General features: G+C 43.6%; 1 protein-coding gene across 1 annotated transcript in view; it reads right to left on the bottom strand.

Annotated features, from left to right (window-relative positions):
* Positions 1-22,093, bottom strand: part of RDH8 (retinol dehydrogenase 8) — a 172,297-nt gene that overhangs the window by 98,516 nt on the left and 51,688 nt on the right. Inside the window, exon 2 of the mRNA XM_069231787.1 lies at positions 2,351-2,512. Coding sequence (XP_069087888.1) covers positions 2,351-2,512 — 162 coding nt within the window. The remainder of the gene's footprint in view (positions 1-2,350; positions 2,513-22,093) is intronic.

Raw genomic sequence — 22,093 nt, 5'->3', positions numbered from 1 at the left:
GATCTGTGACTAGGGGTGAGTGTCTGACAATGTTCAGCATTCCGTCCATCACTTGTTGTTTTTGCTTTGTCGCCCTAAGTGGGAAGGGTATACCCAGACGTGGGTCCCGTGCTTCCCATGCCACTGGATTCAAGCTAGCCTGGCTGATGAGGGGTGAAACCCCGAAACCGGTCCCAGGATGCTTGTTTCCGGTCCAGTGAGGACCTGGCTTGGCAGTTCAGGCTGGACTGTTCCCATGAGGAACAGGGTCAAGACTGATTTGCATATGGCTGGGTCCAAACTGGGGTGGCATGGTGAGCAAAAAAACGATGGATTAAACCCAGATCTGTGACTGGGGGTGAGTGTCTGACAATGTTCAGCATTCCGTCCATCACTTGTTGTTTTTGCTTTGTCGCCCTAAGTGGGAAGGGTATACCCAGACATGGGTCCCGTGCTTCCCATGCCACTGGATTCAAGCTAGCCTGGCTGATGAGGGGTGAAACCCCGAAACCGGTCCCAGGATGCTTGTTTCTGGTCCAGTGAGGACCTGGCTTGGCAGTTCGGGCTGGACTGTTCCCATGAGGAACAGGGTCAAGACTGATTTGCATATGGCTGGGTCCAAACTGGGGTGGCATGGTGAGCAAAAAAACGATGGATTAAACCCAGATATGTGACTGGGGGTGAGTGTCTGACAATGTTCAGCATTCCGTCCATCACTTGTTGTTTTTGCTTAGTCTTGAATCTACCCCAAGCATTTTTAATCCACTATTAGGCACTGCCTGCTTCTTAGTCTCACTCTTGCAGGTTCCTGCCTTCTCCCTTTGTGACAGGACTTCCCCTTTCTCTTTATGGTTTGTGTGTTTTTTTTTTTATCTCTGTAAATTTCCAGTGAGGAACAATAAGACCCAGTCCCCAAATAAGGGTGTCAGTGGGCCATACTGGCAACCATCAACTCGAATTAGGCACTGTTGTTATTAGGAAGAAGATCCTATACTATTATGATAGTTTTGTCTGAAAATAAAATGGTTTATTTATCAACCACGTGTCCATTCAACCTTATGTAAAACACTGAAAATATATATTTTTTTATCAGGCACACTGGTGACTTGCATATTACACACACAGTTGTCTGTTTCAAACACACAAACTTGAAGAGCTACCAAACCAGCTTGGCCTAAATGCAAAATGAAAAATAGCCCCTGCCCCACCTAACAACACCATCTGTGAGCCATATTTATGATACAGCACACCATGGCGGTCGTTAGTCTAATTGCGCCAGGATTATTGACACTATTGTGGCCCTTTCCTCCACTAGCGTCAAAAAATTTGCCATTAGTGGAGCAAACTGCAAGGAGGCTCAGAGGTTAATATGGGTGCGTCATTTTAACGCCTGTTCTGAGCAGGTGTTAAAAATTATGTAAAAAAAACATTTTTGCTGGCCTCCTAATGCCGGAACACCCCCCCTTGCATACATTATGCCGGACACAGGCATAATGTGGTGCAAGGGGTCGCAAAGCATGCATGCACCACTTTGTAAATATTGTGCAGTGAAAATTGCCTCCTTGAGCGACGATAGCATAAAAAAGACACTAGTGTGGCACAAGGAGACACTAGGGTCTTGTAAATCTGCCCCTGAGTTCTGGTATGAAATTTAATGGATTCGATGGACGCTATTTATTACACCTGATAAAATTCTGAATTTATAGCTGTGATAAATTTAAAGAGCGCCACACCAAAATCTTCTTGTTTCTGTAGCTACTAAATCACCTCCTACTGTTCAATTTTGGCAGATTTGAACTGCCAAATTTAACAAAAAGTGATGTATTTAATGCACCTAGGCAAGATTACGAGTGAATTGTTGTTTTACATCCCTTGTGTAAAACCCCTGTTTGCGCAGGTGTGGAAATTATGAGTCGGTTGGTATTTACCACATCTGGTAATTTACTAAGTGAATTTAATATTTCACCCTTCATTAAATTTCAGCAGGCCAAACCTGCTGGAACCTAATAGGGAAAAAGTGTATTAATATTTAACGTAAAATGCTAATTTTGGTGCGGTAAGCACCAAATTCCATATGTTATTCCCCAGAAACTTGTAATAGGTACTGTTTTTCACATCCGATAAAATAACATACCCCTGAGTATCATTATTTAACTTGTATGATAAAAAGAACCTTGATGGCAACAATCTTGGAATCGAACCTAGGTAATTAACAGGTGTGGTAAATAGCATCCAACTTGGAAGTTCGACACCTGTGCAAACGGGAGTTTGGGCAGGTGTCACAAAACTCTGACAAATTCAGAATCATGGCTAATTGTAAACGTTTTAACCAGAGATTTTCCTCTCTCTCCTCTGGATCATATAATCATACCTAGGACGTCCACTCTGCAGTTAGGTATGCTGTTGAGGCACTCTGCTACGGATTCATCGCTGCAAACGTCAAGCCGTTTGACCACCAAAGTGTCATTCAGAGAGTTTCCTGCAGCTTCCTCCAGCTTCTCCTTCTTCTTCAGGTCCCTCATGGTGGCAATCACTGTAGAACACATCAGGCACTTTGTGAAACACATATAATGTTACTATAGTTTATATTACTGTTATTATGCAATGCTAACAAGTGTAGATGTTTTTATTTTATATTTGTATTTTTATCACTCCCAAAGATCTAACATTTATCTAGTAAAAACGGGGACCCTCATTTTGAATTCAAATTGTGCCAAGTTATTTTTAACCAAATGGCTTTTGAGGGTTACACATTTATATTTGGAAAGAGCACATTTCAATTAAGCGAAATTAGCTTTGCCTATTCTACTAATTGTATCAAACAAATACAATTTATTTTAGCTAAGCCCAAATGTATAATGCATATCTTTATGTTATCATTTGTACCTCAAAAATATGATGGTGGCAATTTTATACTGAAGAGACCATTTAGGTCATATGTTGCCATGTATTGTGCAAAAATTTAAATCATAAATATTTATTCCATTTTCAATAAAAATGATGTAAAATTAGTTTGTGTAGATTTTTGGAAAAACGGATTTAATCTGAATGTGTCCATGCCCAATCAACGTACTCAACACCAAAGAGGGGAAAACCACAGCACCTAAAGGGTGAAAGAAATGTACTGTGGCAAGTATGATTTCCTTTTGGAATAACAGAAATAAGACAATGTAAAGAAAATCACTCCATTGCCTTACTCTGTCCTGGCAATGCTTATCATGGGTGCTGTGTGGGTGTTCCCATGTATCTCCCATGGTTTTTGACACAGTCCCACATTTTACCAGAACGTATAAACCTGGGAATGTGGCAAAAAAAGCACCTTCTCTGGAGAGGCCTAATGAGGAGAAATCCTCGTTACTTACTCTTTCAATGTGTGCTGTATTCTGAAGCACACATAGAATGAAGAATATGCCTCTCAGGATTTTGTGTGCTGGAAGTTATCCCTACCTGCACAAAAACATTTCTACTTGAAACGCAGGCACCCTTGTACCATGGTGTAAGGGTGTCTTCTTTGATACTAAGCTACCAACATAGCACCAGAGCATAGGAAAAGGCAGGGATATGCTGTATTGCCTTAAGTACAGCGTATTCCTGCCCTTTCCCTGTCACACAGTGCAGCACAGCAAGGTGACTGCGTGACTTTTTCATGAATATTCATGAATAGGCTCCTACTTTCTTTAGTTACACAGACATTTTTTATCTAGGTAGGGGTGCTTAGCTAAGAGAGGAGCAGGAACTACCTAAACCTTATTTAGAGGTTGGTAGAGCTCGGCTACGATCCTACCGAACCTGGGAGGCCCCTGCTTTATTTAGAATTATGGGAAGTGCCAGGTTTACCCTGGCACATATGCTCGAGGTCCTGCCCCTAACATGGCAGTCTATTTGTCTTATGAGGGCCAGAAGACCATAACTCATTTTACCTGCCTGTGTCTGCCATGAAATACACGGAAGGCCTGGGCAGGAAAATAAAGACTTCCCTTAACAAGCAGGAAAAAATTCCCAGCATGTTAGGACCAATTTTTTTATTGTAAAAATAAACTCCTCCATTGGGAGTTTACATTTTCAGAACAGAAAAGGTTTGTGGAGTGGGTGCTTTAGCTCCTTGCATGCTGAGGAGGGAATGGTTCTGTCCTCAGCCACAGTGGGCATGTGCTGAGGATGGAACCATTCTATCCTAGCACTCACCCACGGGGAAAGTGCTGCCTGCGTCACCAAATGCAGCCACCCATGCTGGAAGCCATTTCTGCTTCCAGCACAGTGGAGAGAGGCATGGTAAGTGCTTCTCTGGGGCTCTGGGGAGGATTTGTTTTTTCAAAACAGATACAGGGAGAAAATAAGTTATTCCTTTACCCCTGTGCCTTTTTTTAACTGAATCCTGCACCGCATTTACGGGTGAGCCCCACAATGGCAGAGCAGGTGTCGTAGTTGGACTTTTGCTCTAGGCAAGACTGCTGGTTTAGGAATAACAGCAGTTTTTCTTGTAGGTGACTAGACCAATCGTACAAGTCGCAACTGTCAGCTCAACCCTCCCAGCTCACAAGCAGTACCTCACCAAAAACCCAAACAGTAAAATGTGATTTGTGGCAGCCTTCACGCATGGACTCAAGAGTTTGATATCTCATGGGAGTCATGGTTAAACAGAGATTACCCTTTTCTCACATGAGCGGCATGTCTCAGTCACACACAGGTAATGAAGGAGATGCAGTAAAGTTTCAATAAGTTTTATTCACAAGACTGCAATCTATTGTAAGACGCATGGACTGCAATGATTAGGATAATGAACAATGCAAGACACAGAATTGTAAAAACAAGAGTTATGAATAATAAGACCCCCACCATCTTGCAATAAAATGCCATGTAAAATAGATGTGAAATAGGCCCTAACACCCTAACATGAGGAACCTAATCTCTAACCCAAAGAGAGCTAGATGTGTTAAACCTTATCTGCCAGTGACAAGAAGGCTGGGTCTGAATCAAGGCGACGTGTGGCATAGATAGTGTTGATGGCATCTGGTAGGAATCACACTGATCGCCATGTCTGTGTGAGATGTATTTCTACAGATCTTGTAGGACCCCTGACGCAGGTATGCTCCTAAACAATAGATAATAAGGCATGCATGGGGCGGAAATTATATAAACAATTCCCTGAAAAGGTCATTATGTTACTGTCACACGTAAGTGGGAAAGTACATGATGTGGATACCAATGTCTATCACTTGTTCTTTTGACGCTTGATAGTGACTCTTTCAAAGAATTACATTGATCATGTGCAATCAAAATATCTTCCTAACTATAAACATCACAGAGATTTTGGAACAAATCATTAAATAAATATGCTAAGACAGAACAAGCTAAGTAGGTTAAAAGTCACTAGGTGATGGGGGCACAGGCCTGCAAGCCAGAAGGCTAAGCCATCTCCTGTTTCCCATTAAAACTAAATAGGATCCACAAGACCCTCCCCATTGCAGCAACAAGTATGACACCATAATGATGATGCCAGAAAAGGAGCGGGAATCCAAGCAAAAACTTGCTCTGGACTAAAAACTAATTAAAAGCTATAAAAACATTATTAAAATCTAACAAAAAACTAGTTAAAATGAGCCAAAACATACAAAGAGACAAAATGTTGATCATGACAAGCACAGCAGGCCAAAGTTCAAGGTAATTTTAGTATAACTTTTGAACTTTTAGAATAAGTCCAATGGTCAAAACCACCTAACAATAGTCATGATCTTGAACAAAGTCTCTGAAGCCATCAATGTAAGGACATCCAGAAATGAAGCCACATTGTCAGATCGATGACAGCATTGACAGATGGATCCACAGAGCAGAGGTGTGCAGCAGCCTCAAGCTCAGGATGACCAGTGAGAGAAGCACCATCCAAAGTGCTGAAAAGAGCCAAATAGTCCACCAAAGGCGGCTCGTAAGTGCCCTCGCGAATCATCCTCAGTCTCAAGGGGCACGATCGTGAATGAACCCTCATCTGGAACACCAGCAGTTCTTAGTCCACAGGAGGCACTGGCTGAACAGCAAGGCACACCGAAGCTAGATGTTCGAAGAGGCACTAGGTGCAACAAAAGACTGGTTGATCACACCATAAGACTGGTCAGAATGACAATGCCCAATCATGCTCCAACTCTTCCAGCAACGATGCACCAAAGAACTGCACCATTCAATCATGACACAGCTGGGCTGGTGGTAGTAGCTCCATCACTCTGCTTAGCTGAGAAGGCACAACCACTGCATATCAGGAACAATTGCAACAGCATTCCACCACTTATTGCCAAAGTCAAGGGAAAGCCGTCAAACACACTTGAAAAGAGTGAATGGATGGCTGAAGGAATGACTTGGAAGACAGTCTGGAAGATGGACACGAATCCAGATCCGACAGCCTTAAAGAAATGCACAATCCCTGAAGTGCTTGAAGCGTTTAATATTCTGGATACCAGCTCTCTAAAGTGCTTGGGGAAGTTGGTATTTAATAGGCATAGTATCTCGGCTGATGATCTTGCTATCTGGAGAGCATCAGTCTCTTTAGCCAATGTTAACACAACTTGTTTCTGGAACAGTAGTGCCTTTAGTCCGCTCAGCTTCTCATAATTTACATAAGAAATGTGGGGCCACATTTCTGCTACACTTATCTCTTGTGTGAGGGGATTAAAACCTGTCCGCAACACCTTACAATCTTAGAGACTTAAAATTGCAAAGGCAATTCCTGGTCTCATGCCACAACAGCTTTGTTCGTTCAGGACCACGTAACTTCCATTCAAAAGTAGATGTAATGCTGCACGAATTAAAGGGATGGGAGTACCCTTCAGAAAACACGCCAAGTTCACGACCTCCCTCTTTGCAAAGGCAGTGAAGGGACACATGTTTGCAAATCATTGAATGATTAACAGTAGTCTCACATTCTCTTCCACTGAGAAAGACCTCTGTTTCACTGTTCAAACATTTATATTCAAAGGGCAACTCCCACTCTTCTTTAATATAGCTATCACCTAGCTACTCGTATCCGCCCACGACAAGATGTTTAAAGCATTTAAAAAAATGAACAGTGGAAATTGGCAGATTTATAATGCCATGTACGAGCCATACTGTTGATGTGTCTTTCTGCAGCCGTGAAAGGCAACTTTTCTATGTGAAGCACGGTGAAACTCGCTTCCCTCGTAGCCATTGTCTGTTGTTTCCTGGATAAATTAAAAGCAGCAAACAGGTCACTACTGTCAAGATATTTAGATGGGACCCGGCCATTTTTCAGAATCTGTAGTGTCCAACCTAACTGCATGATGCAACGCAGTTGACTTTGAACAAGGTGTAAAATGGATGTAATTCTGAATGAGGTGTATCGCAGATGACACTATGGGGGTCATTATGACCCCAGTGGTGAGTGTTAATATGGTGGTAGTACCACTCATACCACCATGGTGGTATCAGCTGCCGGGCCGGAGATGTCAATCTCCAGCCCAGCGGCCTGCACACTACTGCCGGCAGCATTATGGGCATGCCTGCCGCCATGGTGTTCATGGTGTTGGCAACACCACGAAAACCATAGCTGTAGGCCCTACTGATGACAGGGAATTTCTTCCCTGTCACTGGTAGGGGGCTCCCCCATCTCCCAACACACACCAGATGCCCCCCTCCATGCAAAGCCCCCTACCCCCATACAAACACTAACAACCCCGCAACCCAATATTCAAATACACTCCCCACCCCTGATCCAAACACACCCCCCCACCCCCTGAGCCAAACACACACACCCCACACCCCTATCCTCTCACATACCCCCCACCCCATACATGCACACACCCGCAGACATGCACCACGCATACACCCAATCACTCACACTGACGTACACGCATTCATACACACATACTTCCGGACATGCTCGCACACATTCTTACACATAATCACACTGACATGCAGACACGCATTCACTTCACCATTCTTGCACTCATTCACTCACACGCAAACAACCATGTATACAACACAACACACACAGACGCATTCACAGACGCATTTACACAGTCAGACACACACACACACAACAACCACCACCCTCCCACCCTCCTCCCTTTTCGGAAGCCCAACTTACCTTGGTCGAGGAGGTCTTCAGGCAGGGGACGGGAAGGGGCGCTGCTAATGTTTTGGGCTCCCCATAGGTGGAGTTAAACAGTGTTCTCACTGTGTGTAGTTAACTACTGTTCTGTGTCTAGTTCCATGGTGCAAGTAGTAATGTTCCAAATTGTTATAACAGAACATTTCCCCATAATTCTTTGCGTTAGTATACACATCATCAATTTCAAATACAGTGTAATCCTTCAATTCAGCTAACATGGAATACACTGTTTGAACATCCCAGTCGTCGGAAACAACACTAGGTGTAACTAGTCACTGAAATTTTAAAGGCATATGGAATTTGAATGACCTCAGTAAGAACTTAACCCACAGGCTCAACAGAGGAGTGTTCAGGAAGATAATGACTGTTTATAAGTAGGAAGAAAACAGTTACAAAACCAATCCATAATAGAAAGGCACGCAATGTCAGAACTATCCACAGATAATTCCATAGATAAATTAAATAGTAATTTTTAAGCTTTGTATACAGCTTACATGTCTTTGAAACAGTTTCAGTAGCAGGTGCGGATGAAGTCGAGGAAAAGTCATCCAGGTTGATGAAATAACCAGAAGCAGTGTCTGCAAACACAGTAGCAAGTTAATTACTGGTGGATGGATCCACTTCGTGTGTAGGCTCATAGTAATTTGTCAATTTGTGTGGTGCTGGAATAGAAGACAGCCACATCTTGGACAGGTGTTGTCATTGAAGTGGTAACAGGAATCAGGAAAAGCTCATTTTCCACCCTCCCATGCCTTCGTAGCATTGTTGTACATGCTGTTGTAGTCAGAAGAGTTGGTGTTTCTTCTTTGAAGGGGTATGTCCTATTGGGTAGTGAGAGGGGAACGGGAACTACCCAAAGGACCTCTGGGTCTACTGTGCAGGATCGGCCACATGGTGAAGTTTGATGTTGTCAATGGAGACAAATCTGTTTGCTTTGGAACCAGGAAGTGGTGGTAGGATGACAGTTCTGGTAACTTGTATTCCCAGGACTTGGACTGGTGCTCTGTAGGATCGGCCAAATTCCTTCTTCACAGCAATCTTCTCAGGGACCAGATTCCCAACTTAGTAATCAAGCAAGTAGAAATTTTTGACAAATCCCTTATTCCTATGGTGGCAGCACTGGCGGATGATTGATTTATGTCAAAAGGTGTATCTGCTGCCACCAAACCACAGCCATCTAGATCTGGGACATACATAGGAATCCCAAAGAGAACCTCATAACGAGAGTGTCCTCCCAAGGACCATCTTGGCAGATAATTCAGTGCTCTCTGGACCCCATATAGATGATAAAGCCAGCTGTGGGCAGAACTTAATATTCTAGATGTTAAGGATTGCTTTAGATCTTGATTCCTCCTTTCCACAACCAAATTTCCCTTGGGATTGTAGGGTGAGGAGTATTGGAGTTCAACACCCATCGTCCTCATTGGGTCCCTGAATGCCTTAGAGGCAAAGGCAGGGCCTTTGTCCAAATGCTGCATACGTACTGATAAAGATCAGCAAGTTTTTTATAACAGTTCGATTTTCAGCTGACTGCTGAGGCCACACCCACAGGAATCCAGGACAAGAATCTAGAGCAACTAAGATGTATTTATATGACCCATCCGGTTGAAGGGGACCACAATGTTCCAGGTACACACATTGAAGTGGCTTAGTGGATACTAAGAGGGATGTCTGCGGTGGGCATTTGATTCTTTGAGCCCTTTATCTGCTGGCAAATGTCACAGCAAAGGACATATTGTTGGGTCTGTTTGTATAGACCTGGCCACCAGAAGCGTTTCTGTATGAGTGTTATTTTGGCCGCAACACCAGCATGTGCAGAGGCGACACCCTCATGCGCTGCTTTTATTAGATCTAATCTCTGGTCTTTATTGGGGATCACTCGATCACCCACCCTAGGAAGTGTTCCATAGGCAACATTCTTTGCACTAATATAGTATGAGGATTTTGTAGGGTATGCTTTTGGGAGAGGCTTGCCTCCAGCTGAAACTTTCATGGCAGCCAAAATGTCATTATCCAATCTCGTCTGAAACAAGTCACTGCAGCCACAGAAGCCATACCTCCTGCGGATTTGGCTGCTTTATCAGCCAAAGTACTGTCAATAACGTGTACTCCTACATGTTGGTGGTCCAATGTATGGGCTACATGAGCAGTCTGTAGCTTATCCTTCAGATCAGCCACCCTCCCCCACAGAGTTCTGTGTTTTATGGTGTTCCGCTTTGAGTCTCTGAATCCATTCAATCGCCAATGATTAAGATAATCATTGTAAGACTGGACACAGTAGTCTGAATTACAGACAATCAATGTGGGATGACCTAAATCTGTATGTTCTAGTGCTAGGATAAGGGCTTTAAGTTTAGCTAGTGCGTGTAGGTATTGTGAGGGTGGAATATACCATCCTTCAGCACTCCGCTCACGGCTGATCAAGCAGCTGAGTATTGATGCTTAGCGCCTACAGCTGGTTGTGCCGAATCATCAGAATAAATGACAATGTGGTAACTGTCAAGTAGGAAAATGTCTAGAGGTACGGGGAACTCCTGTTGGTTTTGGAGAAATTCTTATGTTTAAAGTTTTGGATCAACATTGGTGGCAGTCAGGGAGGTTGCCCACTGAATCCAGCATGGATGTAATGCTTTAGCATTTCGAACGCTTGCCTTATTGATGGCCTCTAAGGCTGGTACCAGGGTAACGTAAATAATGCTTTTCTCTTGGGCAAGTGGCCTCTCCTTTATGACAGCCTTCTGTACTGCAGTTAGAATCTTTTCTGTAGGTGCAAAGTGTTGTTCTTCATTGGAATATAGATGTGAGTTAAATGCTATGGGCACTGTGTCGCCTTCATTAATGGTGACATAAGTGAACCCATTGGCAGCAGCAATTATTCTGATGATCAAATTTATTTTGTTATCACGTGTGTGTAGGTGTTTTGCTTGTAGCATGTCCTGTTGCAATCCTCTAAGGATGCATGTGTGTTCCACTGTCCAGTGTCTGCTAGAAAAATCATGGAGTATTAAGTCATAGAGTAGCTTGAAAAGTTGTGCATAGTCAGGAATGTAAGTTCTGTGAAAGTTAAAGAAACCAAATAAAGACTGTAATTTCTTGATCGTAATTGGTGGCTGGCTTTGAGCACACTTCTCTTAAAAGTGCAGGGCCAGGCTCTTGCCATTGTTTGATAGCTTGTATCCCAGAATCAATATGCTGAGAAAGGCTATGTTAGTTTACCTAAAATAAAATTTGTAACCAAGGTCTGTGAATCCCAGAACGATCTGATCGACCCTGGCAAGATGAATGTTGGGGTCGTCATCTGTGAGAAAGATGTCATCTACATAGGAAAATGCCTCAGGATCAATCTTATGCAATATTGATATTACACAGGCTGAAACAGTGCTGGGCTGTTCCTGTAGCCCTGGGGCAAACGACAAAAGCGTTTTTGTGGCCCAAATAAGAATGCACTCAGGTCCCTACTTTTATAGGCCAAGTTTTGGCACAAAAACCCATTAGAGATATCCAATGTTGTTTTGTATTTTTTACGCACTATGTTATCAATTAGTACTATGCTGTGTGAATTTTGTATTGTGTATGTGTGTGTATGACTGTTTAAGTGTCTATAATCTAAGACTATTCCATATGAATGGTCGGGTTTTGCAACAGGAAATAACGAGCTATTCATTTCATAGACACAGGGCTCAATTACTCGAGCTGAGTGAGGATCTCCTCACTGGAGCTTTTGCTTCGTGTTTAATAGGATTTTGTGGCTGAGGCTGGGGTGTAGACCTAACAGGTAATACATGGCCAGGAGAATCCCTGTCCCAACCTACATGGTTGCGGTATAGTGCAGGTGCCTGCATTAAAGCCCAGTTGACAGTGTAGGCTTACTTTACCGCCTCCAGAACAAGATCAGAAAAAGAAGGCAAAAGGACATCTTCCCTATGTGGGAGCTTACGGACGTGCTCGGGTGGCCAGTACCTTTCCGCCAGTAGGCTATCACAACTAAGTTCATCCCAGAATATCACACTAATGATGCGCTCTATGTCTCTCTCAATTTGGATATTTAAATCATAAACCCTACTGAGTGGAAGAATGCGCCAGTCCACAGTCTAAATTGCAATAAAATCGCTAGTTGCTGTCGCATCCAGATGATCTTTCAGTTTCTGGCAACATATAGGGGCTAATTTATACTCTGCGCCGAATGTGGGTCAAAAATGTTGACGCACATTCAGCGCAAACCTTGCACCATATTTATACAATGACGCCTGAGCCTGCGAATGCCAAAAGTCCACCTTGTGCGTCATTTTCTGGATGCGGGAAACCGCCTTGCGTTATTGACATGCAAGGTAGGCGTTCCCATCCAAAAAATGACCTAAACACCCGTGCGCCATATTTATGCTACCGAGCAAAAATTTCGCACGGTCGGGAGGCAGAGGCAGAATATGGCGCACAGCCTGATTTGTGTAAAAAAATAACGCCTGGGTCAGGGCAGGCGTTAATATGGGCCAAACACACCAGTACTTAAGGAAAACACACAGAAGCAACAGCAGAGCTTCAAAAGGAAGATATGGAAGTGCTATTCATCCAGCATGCATGCAGACGCAGATCACAGGAGCAACAACAGCAGCTTCCACAACACCAGCAGGGACCCCAAAGGCAACGCAGAAGGCAGGAGAGGATATTCCGCACAAGGAAAACCCTTCTGGGACTCTGGCAACAAGACATCATCCAGAGGTACAGACTCAACTGGCAAGCCATTCAGCAGCTGCTGCACAACATTGAGCCACAGTTGGCACCCAGCTTGCAGACACCCCATACCATTCCACCAGAAACCAAGCTGCTAGCTGTCCTGCACATGTTGGCAAGTGGCTCCTTTCAAACCACTGGTGCCCTGGTTGCCGGGATCTCACAGCCCTCATTCTCTGCCTTCCTACCCAAGTTATTGGATGCCATCATCTCCCTCGCACCCTGCCACATCAGCTTCCCCAACACACAGCAGAAGCAGCAGGAGACCAAACAGGGCTTCTATCAAATCACCGGCTTCCAACACGTGCTTGGTGCCATTGACTGCCCACATGTACGCATTGTGCCACCTGCTGCAACCGAACTATACCGCAACAGGAAGCACACACACTACATCAATGTGCAGGCCATTGTCGATCACCGAGGATAGATCACCAACATCGTGGCAAAGTATCCTGGGAGTGTACATGATTCATTCATCTTCCTTCACTTGTTGGTAAGTACAGAAACTCAGTTTTATACACACTGCACAGCAACCCTGTAGGACACACAACACATACACCACTACATTGACACGTGGCCAGGAAGACAATGAGGTTGTGACACTGCTAGGCATGTTTGATATCCTCACCCAATGGTATACACACCTATGGACAAATGACAGTTCCAAATAACAACATATGCCACTCCACAGATACAAGGGAACAATTTAAAACAACACAATGACAATGACATGGCCTTAACTGACAGTACAACTTGGAAGATGAATCTTTCAATATCATATGAATAGCACTCAATCAAACACCCTTCCAAGCAATAAGTACTGTGTGAGGGGTGTACAGTGTGTTTTGCTGCAGGTCAAACACCAGGAGACACATAGCATGATGATGATGACTACAAAGAAGGTGGCATGGAATCATTGAGGCTGTACCAATATCTCATATCACTCCTGCTCTGACATTGCCCACTACCAATAAGCAAGTGGACTGTACTAAGACCACATATTGATGTGACAATATTGAAAGTGCACATTCCTACACATACGGATTGAAACAATTTCACACTCACACAACAAATGTACAGGCATATGGACCTTCTGACACTCAAAACAACAACCAAATTAGCCAGCTGAACTGGACCAGGTTCAGTAGTATAGGTACACGTTTGAACATGAGTCAACTCGGCAAGGGCAGAGAAATAGGTGTGAAGAGAACTTGTCACACATGGGATATTTGTGTATTGTCAATTGTCAACACGTCAGTGCTGCCAACTTATGGAGATGTGTTGTATATTGTCACCTAGCCAAATCAAAGGGCCTCACTGATGTTTAACAAATGTGATTGCATATGTTAAATTAGATAGGATGTCCAGGCCATATAGATGCAACCGTGTTACCACCACTGTGGAATTGATTCTGTGTATCGAAGTATCATGTCACCCCCAGTTAAGACACATGGACACTTCTTTCACATGACATAATGCAAGGGGGTACACAATGTACTGCAACTCTACAAAAATACCGCTGACATCCGGTCAAACAGCCAAACACCAGTTCAGATAATGAAACAACCCAATGCTGATGGTACATCCTAGAAGCCTAGGATTCCACACAATAACACAAACACAGATGAGTCACAGACAACACAAGATAACAACTGGCATGTAAAGTGATAATCATGGTGCTAGCAACATCTACATTTTCTTACTCATTTTCTCTTTCAGCTGATCAGCAGTATGGGATCCAGCCACCCAATTTGCAAACCCAACCACAGCATCAGAGAGTGCCTATAATGAGGCACATCGGAGGACACGCACCATAGTCGGGAGGACTTTTGGCATCCTGAATCAAGATTCAGGTGCCTCGACATCACCAGAGGCAGTCTCTTATACTCACCAGAAATGGTCTGCAAGGTCATTTTGACCTGTGCCATCCTGCACAACATTTGTCTAAGGAGGAACATTCCCCTCTATGAACCAGACCCACAAATGCCTGAAGAGGAGGAAGAGGAGGACGTTGTCCATCAACATGAGGGGGACCATCCAAACACAGCAGCAGGATTGCGTCGGAGACAACACATTGTCCAAAACGTCTTTTAACTATAGTCACCATCACCACTGTCGTACCATATGTCATTAAACACCTATTCTAATCACCATATCATGGTCTGGGTATTAATGTTTGCATCACATTATCCCTAAGATTCATAATCAGAGTGTAGCCTCATGGAGCATTGCAGAAATACATACTAGGATCCTGAAAAATTCACATCACATTTGATGGGTATGGATGTACAGCCAACTTCACACACACTGTAAATGACTTATATCCTGTCCATTTCACATTTGAAGGGCAATAGCAGAGGACCACAGCTATTTCACGCATACATGTTGGAAACATGGTTCATTGCAGCATTTGGCAGACAACTAAGACACCATCATTCACAAAGGAAAAAAATGCCTCATGCATGAGGCAGTGGATGTGCTATTGCATTGGTAATAGGAAGGTATGACCAGACCCTTGACAACAGTAAGTGTGACATCAGCTATCTTTGCAAGGAGTATGTGTGACAAGAAATCCATGTAAGCAGCAAATGGATAGCACAAGTGCCCCAGGTATGATAGCATTGCTCCCAAGATATCCCCGGCACATGCCATCCCAGGTCATAAGTCCTACCACTGCCATGTTCTCTGTCTCTCCCCACCCTTCTCAAGGGGGCTCTGGAAACGGACTATTTGTACCAAGATAATCCCTCATCTACACACACACAGACTCACATTCTGACTCTAGTATGCTTCCCTCTTTAGTATGGTATGCCATAGTCATTGTTCATCTATCTGCATGCACTCTCGGTTCGGATAATGCACTGCCTTGTAGTCTGTAGGACCTGTAATCACCTGTCCATTGCTTCCCATGTGAACGGTACTGTTGGCCCTTTGAACTTGATTCTCACCTACAGGACCTGTGAGAGACTGAAGCTGCACACACCTGTGGGCACCTCCATGCAGACCAGCCATTTGAACATGCACTGCCCTTGAAGCTGCCTAGAACAGCATAGAAACTGCCATTATATGTATATCACTGTTATGCAATGCCGTAGAAATCACTTGTGTAACACAGGCCTTGGGTTATTGTGTAACATTGCAGCACACAGGACAAAAACTATTTACATTTTCCACAGTGTTGTTCCAGCTTTGACCAATCTCAGTCTGCTCACTGTGTATTTCCCTTGTTCATTTTTGTTCCTGATTGACCCTGCATCCTGTTAGCTTGACTGGTTCCTGTCTTTGCGTTACCATAAAGGTTCCCTGTGGCTACATTTGCCTCATGGTTGCTTTCCATGCCCTCACTCTCCTCCTGGGGTATTGTGTCAGGTAGGTCTACAATGAATACTCAAATACATTGTATAGCGTCATCAGTTTACTTATCGTATCATGGGGTGGAACTTGTCTTCAAATAGCCTAATCATGGCCCATCCCATGACTGGGTTTCATGTATGCATGAGTGACAAATAGTGACAGTGTACCATGGCTGTATGCATGGACTGGGTATGGTGCCTCCAGCACAACAAACAACGTTAGATAATGTGCAGGAAATGTCAACACATGTTTGTACCCTGACGGTCAACACACTGATTCACATCGCCCCCAAAATATTGATGGGGCTTGTGTGGTGAATAGCTGTGAAATTAATCAGCACAGAGGCACTGATGTTCCCGGATGCAGTGGGAATTTTAGAGGCCACCCTGTGTACAAATGTTGTGAGGAAACCTGACAGTTTAAATTTCCTGATCCATTAACTTTGTCAGCACACCAAGGTTGCCCTGTTGTCAGTCTCATAACAAATCTGCAGTGCCATAGCTGGACTATCTCCATGTGTGTTCTCAATTCCTCTTTGGCTTTCGTTCAATTCAGCTGTGAAGGATACTTTGTTAATGCACAGAATGGCTCCACAGACTCATGACTAGACCTGCACGTAACTGTGACAACATGTACCCCAATAATGATACAGGCTACACATGGGCCCATACACTTGAACTGGACACATTTGTGCAATTAACCACTGGAAATATGTGAACATGTGCTGCTTGGTCTGCTGATCCTCCATTGCCCCAGGAGAAACATAGGTCACTTATACGACTCAAACTGTGGAGTGACATTACCTTTGTGGATTGGATTTGGGACTCTGTGTCACAAACACCGTACCCACATAGCATTTTCCAATGCCTGACTCATGGGTAGTATACAAACAAGTGACCAGGAAGTGGTATCCAACATTCCAGGACATGTGATGGCTTAGTCTTGTAACATTGCCATGATCAACCGTCTTCTATCTATCCTGTGCATGGTTTGTCATCGGAGATGCTTACGTCCCAAAAATCTGTGAAGTTCATACAGCATTTGATGCTACGTGTATGACAAACACATTTCATTTCTCATTTCCACACTGAATAGCATCTGATGGTTGGCTACATTGACAACACAGGCATACGAGCACATTTATGAAAACACGTCTGGTGATGTTCACACAGTGGGAAAACTAAATTTGTAAGAGCCAATTCACACACATGCAATGAGTTACTGTATTGAGTTGCGTAGCCTTGCTATCTCTATTGACGCACAACTTGCTCAAGCTGGGTAATACCAATTTGTATTCCACACGTTTGGGGATCTATTGGGTCAGTGAAGAGTGCAAATTCGGTACAACAACTAGAGGATCATGGTCTGTAGTAGTATGATCTGCCACATGTGCCCATACAACGGAATGCACAATGTAGGTGCAAACAGCCTAGCTCTGTATAGTTACACCTGTCATGTACTATAAAATGTGAGAAATGACCCAAACCCAGTAAAAGACAGAAAGTTTGACGCACATGCATCAAAAAAGATGCACATGCATAAAAAAATGCGGCATATGCGTAGAAAAATGACGTTCACTGCCATGATACATCCATTTGCCCTGAGCGGTAATTCCCACACTGTACCCCATGAAATTGGTTAACTATGAAAAATATTTGAAAATATGGATGCGGGGTCATATCTAAGCATGTGCGTAAAAAAAAAAAAGTAATGTAATAGGATATCCTGTTTACAGAATTGGTACAGTAGGTGTACTACTTTCACTTTCACTTTGCAGTCTGATTTTTCTTGACTGTGTGGCTGTGTTTGGACTTGTCTCTCTGTGAATATTGTGAATTTGTCTCCTGTGTGCTCTTTATATTGTCTTTTGGCGTTTTCTAAGTGTCACTGGTATCCTGTGTAAGTGTATTTTTGTCATTTCTGGTGTCTAATTTTGTCTTTGTACTGTTGGGAGTCTGTAGTGGGTAGTGTTAGTTTGGGTATAGTAGGGTTATTTACTTTTCATTTCCCTCTCCTCCTTTCCCTTCATTATACTTAGTACCCCTTAATTCCTTCTTTTTTTTCAAACATGTTGGGTAGGCCACGTCTTGGTAGAATGCGAGAGGAGGAGGTGGGGGGATTCATTTGGCTGGTGTGCCACTTCCTCCCTTTGATGATAGAAGCAAGTGACCGGGTGATACAGGGGTATCACACAGAGGCAAGGAGGCTCCTGTGGCAAAGGTCCTGTACCATGTTCAAAGAATATACAACACAACGCGCAACGACCACCAGCTACAACACTGTTGGGCTGACCTTGTTGCCAGGGAGCAAGACATGCTGGACCACCTGTGGGATTGTGATTGGTGGCCCTCTTGGTGAGTACAATTCAGAGTAATTTGCACATTTAAATGCTCTGTAGTGACAGTAGCAGATTTGTTCATATGCTGCAGGCAATGTTTTTGGACATGTGGAATGCAAGTTAAACATACAGTGGCCGTGAGTTATACAATAATTTCTACAAATTACCATCATTTGTTGACGCAACAGCTGAACTGAGTTACAAAACACAACTGGAGCCTCTAAATTAGAGCTGCCTTCACGTCAATAGATGATGCAAATGTGGCTCAAACATATGTTTTAGGCATGGTCTGTGAGTGTACCATAAAATACATGTTTTTAATCCAGATATTTTCAAGAATTAATGTGTCCCCCAATTATTTCTGACACATGTCTGAACTGGATTCTGACACATACGTAACAAGTTATTTCTGACCTCAGGTAACATCTTAGGCTGATAGTTTGACTTGGTTGTGCCGCAATTAAATTAGGGATGGATGCCAAAAGTAATGCACCAGGGTTCATATCTAAAAGTTTGGTGCTACTTTCGATAGCTGTGGCACATAAAAGGAAGCAAATGATACACATTGAGGGGTAACAACTGTCCATGGCCTTCTGTTCATTGTACCTGTGTGTTTTACATTGGTGTTGGGCACAATAGCTGGAACAGAGCTAATGCATTTGCCATCTGTGTTACTCTATTGCCATGAACTTCTCATAAGTTATGAGATCATCATGGGATACCTGACGTCAGGGAATGCATGATCAAAATTAATTATGTGCATGATGTTGTGCAAGAGACCCTTGACCAATTCCATCATACATATAAAGTTCACTAATACTTTGCTAGTTTAGTTTGGCACACCCATGCTGATCTAGTGCAGCATATGTTTGATAACTAACTTCCCAGTATGGAGGCTATCACTGACATGGGTGTATGCTAAGATCAGAAGACCAGCATTCCTGTGACTGCTGTCATTCCGAAGGTACATACAAATTGAAACCTACATCATCATGATTGACACAGTGGTACATTTGCTAAACCATGTGTTAATAATATCACAGTGTCAGATTGCTGTATATCCGCTGATCAACCAACTTGGCAAATGTAAGATGATGAATGTGGCTCATCTGCGATACCCTAAGCCCATAATCGGTACACAGGGCAATGAGTGAACCATTTCAGATGCAATGACTACACCTGTGCCCATGCAGTCTGTCATGGATGACTACAATGCCAAATATCCAAATATTAAAACTGACCAATCCATGGCTAGCCTCAAACTGTTACCAAACAATGCACAGGATCCCTGCCGTTATTGTGTCATAGGGGGCATATGTGGCTCAGGGTACACTGTTAATGTAGCATATGTAACCTAGACACAACACAGGCCCTACATATAAGGGACCATAGAAAGCATGATAAATCATGACCTTAAATCAACCCACAGGTGCGTCACACAGTAAATTATTGTCCTTTGATGCACAAGCCACAATACCTGAGTGACTGGTATTGCAGTGCTCCAGGAAAGTGGCATTGCATGTCTCTCATTACTACAAATGATGAGAGGAGTACACTCCATAAATGAGTTTGCAAACAATTGATGGAGCATGTTTGCCACCACATGATAGTTAGGGCCACTGCATGTGTGCAGATATGTGTGTATCACTCACTGGAGTGACCGGGTCTGTACATGTTTGCAGTGGTATGTCTGTTGCAGTATCATCATGCCTGAGAGGTTGGACAGTGCACAGACATTGAGCACATTTCTCCCTTCCATGCTTTACAGGTGGACCTGCCCCCTACACAATCAGAAAGGTGGCTCGATTTGTGGACCATAGACATCTCCAATAAGTGTTGATATTTCAGTTCTGTGTTGTGTTTGCAGCTGTTGTGTGATTGACTCCTGTGTGTTGGACACATAGCAAGGTATGATGTGCTGTGAAATGATCAGATATGTTACTTGAGTGGAGTATCACTTTTTTTCCATCTTTGAGTTGGACAATTATTAGCGTATAGTCATATTTTGGGATTGCAGTGCAGCCCTGTAGGCATGGCCATGTGTATAGGGTGACATTTGTTGTTAAAATATTTATTAAGAAAATTTAGCAGAGGGACATATTTATGATTTAGTCAGCAAGTCAGACCCTGAATCTCACAGAATAGGGATGCCAAAGTATTACCCACAGACTTGAGCCTCCCTGTTCACTATTGAACATGTTCGACTGTATGTTTGACTTCCTAGCAGCATGTAGCTCCACATGTTGTGTTACGTGTATGTGGCACTTGAGTACAATTTCATAGGTGTGCATGCAGATCATGCCCAGATGTGTGCTTGCATCTATCTGTTTGTTGTAAGACATGTATTAGTGGTATTAAATGATGTCGACAATTGTTTGCATTTACAAACATAAATGTGGATGGGATTGTCAACGGTTTGGGTATATCCTGGTTGGACATCCTCCTTACCTGTGGTGGACTGCCCAAACCCATGTACAGCTGCCCATAGCTTCTTGGGTGTCCTAGATGTTGGAAAGTATTTCTTCCTTGTCCATCCCCCCCGAAGCACAGGCTTAGGGTTATGAAATGTGTACCTAGGAGTGATGATCCAAGTTTAGTACACAGACATGTAAATCTGTAAATCACTTGTCCAAAACTAAGACTCATGATTAGCAACTGCATTCCATCCTGGCAATTCCATTTACATATCACAGATCTTGTGGCCCTTGATTGTCATCCAGAAGATAGTCATTAGTTGGCCTGTCACATGTGGAGGACTTGCAGCATTTTTTACGTGACAAATGGCTGAACAATGATGCATAAGTCATTTAAGTTGTTACACATCTTTTGGAGCATTGCTGTGTTGTTAGATAGGATATGTGTAGGCTGCATTGGCATGTACTTCCTCAGGGTGAATCTGTGATCTGTATGGTGATATGGCCTGTTTCAGCTACATTAGATGTATTGTTTGATTAACTTCAGTAGCTATATCACACAATGAAGTACCTAATGTTTGGTTTCATCTTTTTCAACCTCAGCCAATATGAATGCCATCCAGATTTGGGAGTTTCAGCGCCGGGCAATTAGTTACAGCCACATTCTGGATGTGGAGTCTGGGTTCCCCCACATGGCATGGCGTTATCGCCATGAAAGGGACTCCGGAGTGTGGAGGGCATTTGCACAAGGAGGCCCTTTGGTGTCCACAACAGCCGCCACCACCAGCACCACTACTACCACCCAGGTGGCACCAAGCATCTCAGGCCCCACTGCAGGACCATCGAACTCCACTGCTCCCGGACCTATGACAGCACCACCTGCACCTCCCCCTACAAGCATAGCACCAACAACCAGACAAACATCTTAAACTGGCACCCAGACCACCCCGCTGCAGTCATTGACCCTGCAGATTTCCAACGGATGCAACGTGACATTGAACGTATGTTGAGGAAAATGAACAGGCTGCAGCAGGAGGTGGCACAAATTAATAAGAGGGTGCGTGCCATCAAGAAGACCCTGCGGAGGGCAAACTTGTGAAAAATATACCCTCAGCCATGATTCCCTCCCCTCCCTCCTCTTTCCTGGTTCTTTAAATTAGTGGG

The sequence above is a fragment of the Pleurodeles waltl genome, chromosome 4_2 (genome assembly GCF_031143425.1).
Source record: "Pleurodeles waltl isolate 20211129_DDA chromosome 4_2, aPleWal1.hap1.20221129, whole genome shotgun sequence".
NCBI classification, from domain to species: Eukaryota; Metazoa; Chordata; class Amphibia; order Caudata; family Salamandridae; genus Pleurodeles; species Pleurodeles waltl.
Note: the sequence above shows the minus strand (reverse complement) of the source record. Positions and strands in the feature narration are given on the sequence as shown.